Genomic DNA, 7,509 nt, shown 5'->3' on the forward strand with positions numbered 1-7,509 from the left:
AAGATTTCAGGCAAATATGGGCACAATAAAGGACAGAAATGGTATGGACCTAACAGAAGCAGAAGATATTAAGAAGAGATGGCAAAAATACATGAGAACTATACAAAAAAAGATCTTAATGACCCAGATAACCATGATGGTATGATCACTCACCTAGAGCCAGACATCCTGGAGTGTCAAGTCAAGTGGGACTTAGGAAGCATCACTACAAACAAAGCTAGTGGAGGTGATGGAATTCCAGTTGAGTTATTTAGAATCCTAGAAGATGATGCTGTTTAAGTGCTACACTCAATATGCCAGCAAATTTGGAAAACTCAGAAGTGGCCACAGAACTGGAAAAGGTAAGTTTCCATTCCAATCCCAAAGAAAGGCAATGCCAAAGAATGCTCAAACTACCACACAATTGCACTCATCTCACATGCTAGCAAAGTAATGCTCAAAATTCTCCAAGCCAGGCTTCAACAGTACATGAACCAAGAACTTCCAGATGTTCAAGCTGGATTTAGAAAAGGCAGAGGAAACCAGAGATCAAACTGCCAACACCCAGTGGATCAGAGAAAAAGTAAGAAAATTCCAGGAAAACATCTACTTCTGCTTCATTGACTACGCTAAAGCCTTTGACTGTGTGGATCACAACAAACTGTGGAAAATTCTTCAAGAGATGGGAATACTAGACCACCTTCACTGCCTCCTGAAAAATTTATATGCAGGCCAAGAAGCAACAGTTAGAACCGGACATGGAACAACGGACTGGTTCAAAACTGGGAAAGTACGTCAAGACTGTATATTGAGAAAAAAAGAAAGATAAAGAAAGAAAAAAAGACTGTATATTGTCACCCTGCTTAACTTATATTTGCAGAGTACATCATGCAAAATGCCAGGCTGGATGAATCACAAGCTGGAATCAAGATTGCCAGGAGAAATATCAATTACCTCAGATATGCAGATGATACCACCCTTAATGGCAGAAAGCAAAGAGGAACTAAAAAGCCTTGTGATGAAAGTGAAAGAAGAGAGTGAAAGGCTGGCTTAAAACTCAACATTCAAAAAACGAAGATCATGGCATCCAGTCCCATCTGTTCAGTTCAGTTCAGTCGCTCAGTCGTGTCCGACTCTTTGCGACCCCATGGACTGCAGTACACCAGGCTTCCCTTCTATCACCAACTCCTGGAGCTTGCTCAAACTCAGGTCCATCGAGTTGGTGATGCAATCCAACCATCTCCTCCTCTGTCGTGCCCTTCTCCTCCTGCTTCAATCTTTCCCAGCATCAGGATCTTTTCCAATGAATCAGTTCTGCACATCAGGGGGCCAAAGTATTGAGTATTCAGGACTGATTTCCTTTAGGATTGAGTGGTTGGACCTCCTTGCAGTCCAAGGAACTCTCAAGTCTTCTCCAACACGACAGTCCCATCACTTTATGGCAAATAAATGGGGAAACCGTGAAAACAGTGAGAGACTTTACTTTCTTGGGCTTGGAATATTAAAAAGCAGAGACATTACTTTGCCGACAAAGGTCCATCTAGTCAAAGCTATGGTTATTCCAGTAGTCATGTATGGATGTGAGAGTTGGACCATAAGAAAGCTGACCACTGAAGAATTAATGCTTTTGAACTGTGGTGTTGGAGAAGACTCTTGGTCTCATGATCTCAACTTGAGAGTTCCTTGGACTGCAAGGAAATCAAACCAGTCATCCTAAAGGAAATCAGTCCTGAATATTCACTGGAAGAACTGATTGTAAAGCTGAAGCTCCAATACTTTGGCCACCTGATGCAAAGAACTGACTCATTGGAAAAGACCCTGATTCTGGGAAAGAATGAAGGCAGGAGGAGAAGGGTACGACAGTGGGTGAGATGGTTGGATGGCCTCACTGACTTGATGGACATGAGTTTGAGCAAGCTCTGGGAGTTGGTGATGGACAGGGAAGCTTGGTGTGCTGTAGTCCATGGGGTCGCAAAAAGTTGGACACAACTGAGTGACTGAACTGAACTTAAGAAGTGATTTAAACAAATGTCATGTTTTAATAAAAATGATTTTTTGCAATGACCATTTCTAATTTCACTTGGCCTTGAGTGGTTTCATTATGTTATAATTTAATTAGTTCATTTCAGTCTCAGCTTTCTGGTTAGACTTATCTTCCCCTGATTAAATTTAATACCATCAATAAATTTAAAGACAAGTGTGCTAGTCTATTTTCATAAACAAGATGGGGGCTTTAGATTCTTCAGCTGCTTTATTAGCAGAGTAAGATACTGCCTCATAAATATGGGTATACCCTACTTCCTCTTGTCCTCAGCACCAACGAATGAAGCCTTCATCTTTAATGTGATTGAGCAAAATACATTCTCCGGACTGTATTCAAAAGGCCATGATCTTGACTGTGAGAAAGCCCCAAAGTGGATTTATAGCGAATTTTCTGAATAAATGATGACTCTAAACACATTTATATTAAACACGTTAACCTTTAACTCATCTACATTTTTAAATAGCATATTAAAGTTATATTTGTGCTCAATTCAATGGGCTTGAAAGAAAGCCCTATAGGCTTCCTATAAATTCATATTAAAGGTTAAAGTGATTCATACATTTTTTTCCCCCACAAAATATGACCAAACATACAAATCTGCAGTGAGCCCAGGACTGAATTTCTGATGGGCACAGCAGGAAATACTGTTCCTAGTATAAAAATTGAAAGATGCTTTAAAAAAGAAGTTAACATATTTTAAGCTTTCCTTCACTGGAAATGATCACCATAGCAATGAAGAGAGAGAGAGAAACCCTCATGCCGGCTGAAGCTCATTCATCATCCACTTTCAATTCCTTGGTATTTGCATGGAAATGCAATGTCCACTAGATGGACAAGCCGTGGGGCCAGAGCAGTGTCCGAGCAGACAGGCTCACAGAGCTCCTGGAGGCTCTACCTCTCGGACTGAACCCTAATCTAGTAATACACATTCCTACTGGGGCTGAAACAATTTAGCAATAAAGCTAAATCATTATCAGAGTAGACTAAAAAGCTAGATTCCTCAACCACTGTAACATAAAATGTAAACAGTACCAAACACATATTCCTACAGATTATTAGTTTTCAAAATATGTCTAATTTACTTTAAGAACTGTACTGAAGTGCAATTTGTTAATTATAAAAACAAATTCTAAAAATGTTTTTAACCCATGGTTATTAGCTTCTCAATAGTATTAGTTATTACAAGCAAACTAGTGGTCAGGTCAATACTACCCACTCAAGCTCTTTTTTATTAAGTATATAGCATTCCCCTTTTATCTGAAATAAATACATCTCAAGACCTCAGGTAGACACCTGATATGGCAGACAGTACCAAATCCTATATATAACACTATGCCTGCATGTGTGCTAATTCACTTCAGTTGTGTCTGACTCTTTGCGACCCCATGGACTATAGCCCTCCAGGCTCCTCTGTCCATGGGATTCTCCAGGCAAGACTACTGGAGTGGGTTGCCATACCCTCCTCCAGGGGATCTTCCTGGTCTAGGGATCGAATCTGCCTGCACTGCAGGCCGATTCTTTACCACTGAGCCACCAGGGAAGCCCATATATCACTATACACTTGTAATAAAGCTTACTTTAGAAGTCAAGCATGGTAAGAGGTTAACAGTAATAACTAATAATAAAATGGAATAATTATATTAATGTACTATAATAAAATTTATGTGAATGTGGTCTCTCTTGAATGTCTTACTGTACAAATTTAATGCCTTTTCCTTCTTAACTAAGCACTCATCATGTACTGTGGCCATAACTTCTGCAGTTTGAGGTGTGATAGCAAAAGTAGCATGAATTTCTCTTTCCTTCTTCACAATTTCACAGATAGAATATGATCTGTTCTTACTGTGGATCTTGGCAAATTTGGCAGACACTTTTTCTTTCCTTAAGAAGTCTAGCACTTTTACCTTTTCACTTAAAAGAAGCAATTTATGGTTTCTCTCTGGAGTATCCAATTGTTGGCATCACTACTCTTGAGCTTTGGGACCATCATTAAGTAAAATGGTCACTGTTCCAGGGTCACTGGAACACATACTATGACAGTCCATATGATAACCCAGACAGCTGCAGAGCGATGGACAGGCGAGATTGGCTGGACAAACGGAAGATTCACATCCCAAGGACAAGGCTCGGGATTTCATCACCATAGTCAGAACAGCTTGAAATTGGAAACTTCTGAATTGTTTCCTTCTGGAATCTAATATCTTTGACTGCAATTGAGGATGGGTAATTGAAACCATGTAAAGAAGGACAGTGGATGGGGGTGGGAGGGGGGGCTCCTATAATTCCTGTGATTATGTATGAAACTGTTTCCAGTATTAATAATATAAGCAATCACAAGACATATCACTGAATCTCTGAAAAAATGAGCTAATCAGAGCTATATAATCTGAATCGTAATTGGCATCTAGCACAATGAGAAACCTTTTATGGTTTGATGTAAGGAAGACAATTATCTCAATCATAGGAGACACTCATCACATTGAAAAAAACGAATGTGGAAAAAAGCCATGTGAACACACACACACACACTACTGGTGAAGTGCCTGTGAGGCTTCAGCATTTGGAAAAGGCTCCCAGAAGATGCAATGGCAGAAAGTCACAACATCTTCCTCTCCCTGCATAACAGGCACCAGCTGGGAAGGGTGGATTCCTTCCCACCCCATCAGCCAGCCTGCTGCCCCCGCCCAGCCTTTTCCCCAATAGAAGCCCCCTACCCTCCGCAGCACATCAGTTACTCCAGGGGCTGGCTGGAGGGCAGAAGAAGGGTAAGCAGATTATTACCTTTGTGGTGATGGATGGAAACTAGGCTGTTGGTGACTGGCACACTGCAATGTACATGGAAGTACAAATATAAAGTTCACATGAAACATGATACTATAAACCAATGTCACCTTGATAAAAATAAATCTTAAAAAAATGAATCATTTAAATCAAGACTTCAGGATTTTTGAGCTGAGACTCTAGGCAAGGCACTTACCTTTCTAAGTCTTCCTTTTTTTTCTGGAAGATGGGGATAAAAACAGTGTATTGTACTCACAGGGACACTGTGTGGACAGGCTCGGGTATCCCTCCCATGCAGGGCTTAGCACGTAGGCAATGTCTGGTACGTGGTCCCTGTTAACTGTATTTTAAGGATGGGCCCTACATGTCGTGGAGCACAATGCGGGGCTCTGATTCAGACGCTTGGAGGAGGGGAACCCCCACATCCTGGGGGGAAGGAGGGCTTCCAGGGGGCAGCAATAAGTGAGCCCTAGTGAGTGGCCGGGCAGAGGCCAGAGGGGTCTGGGAGGAAGTGTCAGTTAGGGGCCAACAACACATAGGAAGCCCAGAGGGTCCAGGTGAGGCTGGGCAGGGAGGAGGGCTAAGATCACGTCAATGCTCATGGTTCAGAGAGTGAGTTTTTTTGCTAATAAATCAAGAGATTTCATCGCCCTGGTCAACAGATAGACGAGTGTTCTTATAGCAGAGACAGTACGCTCTCCATCAAGACTCTGCCCTCCCTCCATGACGCAGGTGCCTCTGGGAGGGACCTGTCCAGGGAGGGACCATCTTTTCCAGCTTCCTCCCCAGCCAGATGTCCCCTGGGCTCTGTGACAAGCCTCCCCTCCCCCGCCACACCCCCATGGTGTGCCATGCAAGTATGAGTGTCCCTTTTAGGCTAAGGAAGTCAAGAAGCACATGGTTCTCCGCAATCCTCTCCCCTTCACTGAAATGCAGGGGACTCCATAGGTCTGGAGAGTGTAGGACCCCTGGCAGAAGCAAGTGGGATCTCTGAATCACTGTGTGGGAGGAACAACCTGCTGCTTGGGAGGCCCTTCTGGACAGGAGCAGGAGGCAGATGTGCATGGCATTAAGACACTGAAAGTCTGGGGTCTGTGACAGCAGTTGGTACCACCCTAATCCAATCCCTTACATCCTTGAGTTGGTGAAGCAGTCAAACTAGGGGCGTCTTCCTTCCTCCTCAGCTACCTGGAGAGCAGCTAGACTCACAAGGCTGTGGAGCCAGCATCTGGAAGGTTCAGCTGTGGCTGCTCCCACTAGGGCTGCCCTCCTGGTATGAGGCCCCCAGACCCACCCTATTGCTACTGACCTGCCCCCAGGTCATACCCCAGCCATCTGCACACAGAGTCCTGACCACTCAGGAGCCCCCAGCACATGCATCCTTCATAGTGAGATGCCCAGTCCTGTGAGAAGCTCTGTCTCCAGGCTGGGCTGGGGCAGGCATGAGGGTGGTGATGGGGTGGGATGGGCCTTCCTCCCATCCCCCATGCCCACCTGAAGGAGGTCACCTTTCCTCTGTTCAGAGGCCAGGCGGAGGGTTTGCTCTGTTCATACAGTGGGGACTGGTCAGAAGGGCTGGGTAGGCTGTCCCTGTGTCCCTGAAGGGGACCCACAGCACGGCCCCCTGACCCAGTGTCTGCCGCCACCTCCCTTTGCACAAAAGCATTAGCATCTTGATATACAAGCTGAGACTGATTTGAAAATAATCCAGCAACAGGCCTGGATAAAACAGGACCCGTCATTGTTGATGCTGTTGAGATGGACTGGGGTACACATATCTGAAAATGTCAAAATAAAAATTTAAAGAAAATTTCTCGATATTCTGTAGGAGAGGAGGTCCCCAGAAGGAAAGCACCCCTCCATCCCAATGCTTTTTCAGGATGTGATTAATGGTTCCTCTCAAGGAGGAGGAGGTGTTTACAAAGACAAGATTTGTGGGCTTTTTTCCTATTTCCATTAATATTTAGTACATGTCATTATCTCCAAGTCTAATCACTTAAAGAAGAGATTTTAAATAATTGATTACTACAAAAGAGGAGGCTGTCTTTTTCATGATCCATCAAAAGCCGGAAAACCTCTTCGCTTAGTCCTGATGTGGACATATAAATACATTAATGCACACGACGAGAAGCACACACACACACAGATCAATAGACACAAATTGGCTCTGGGTACTTTTCAGAGGGAAAAACCATCATCCTTGTCCCACCTCTGGTGTAGCACGCCCCCTCCCCAGCACAAGGCCCCAGCCCCCTTGAGACAGGGCTCCAGGGGCACCTCTTTCTTCCTTCTTTCTTTCAAAGAAACACCTATGCAAATAAATATGATCACCATGCAGAGTTTCACAATCACCAAGACATGCAGAAAGGTAACATTTCTGGAACTCGGATGAGCTACACCTGGCCATGTGATCACACCCATGTGTGTGAGCATGTTTACCTGTTTACAGACAACACCTACGTCCACACTCTTTAAAATGCCCGTGTTGGTGACATGTCCTCCAAGAGGGCACGACCACATGGACATGAGTGAGGACCTGCAGAGGCGGGAGACCGGCTGGCGGGAGGCCGATGCCTTAAAAGCACTCATGGCTCCAGGGCCACACGAGACAAGGTGCCACTTACCACAAGGGATAGGGGCCGCTTCCAGGAGACGACACCGATGAGGCCTGACAGCAGCACCTGGAAGAGAGAGCAGGCCGTGAG

At 44.3% G+C, this 7,509-nt stretch overlaps 1 protein-coding gene across 1 annotated transcript in view; it reads right to left on the reverse strand.

Moving 5' to 3' along the window:
* Positions 1–7,509, reverse strand: part of FAM189A1 (family with sequence similarity 189, member A1) — a gene marked incomplete at its 5' end in the record, with an annotated part of 239,915 nt that overhangs the window by 111,297 nt on the left and 121,109 nt on the right. Inside the window, 1 exon segment of the mRNA XM_010843397.1 lies at positions 7,429–7,485. Within this exon segment, the coding sequence (XP_010841699.1) occupies positions 7,429–7,485 (57 nt within the window).

The sequence above is a fragment of the Bison bison genome, unplaced genomic scaffold (genome assembly GCF_000754665.1).
Source record: "Bison bison bison isolate TAMUID 2011002044 unplaced genomic scaffold, Bison_UMD1.0 scf7180017864181, whole genome shotgun sequence".
Lineage (NCBI taxonomy): Eukaryota > Metazoa > Chordata > Mammalia > Artiodactyla > Bovidae > Bison > Bison bison.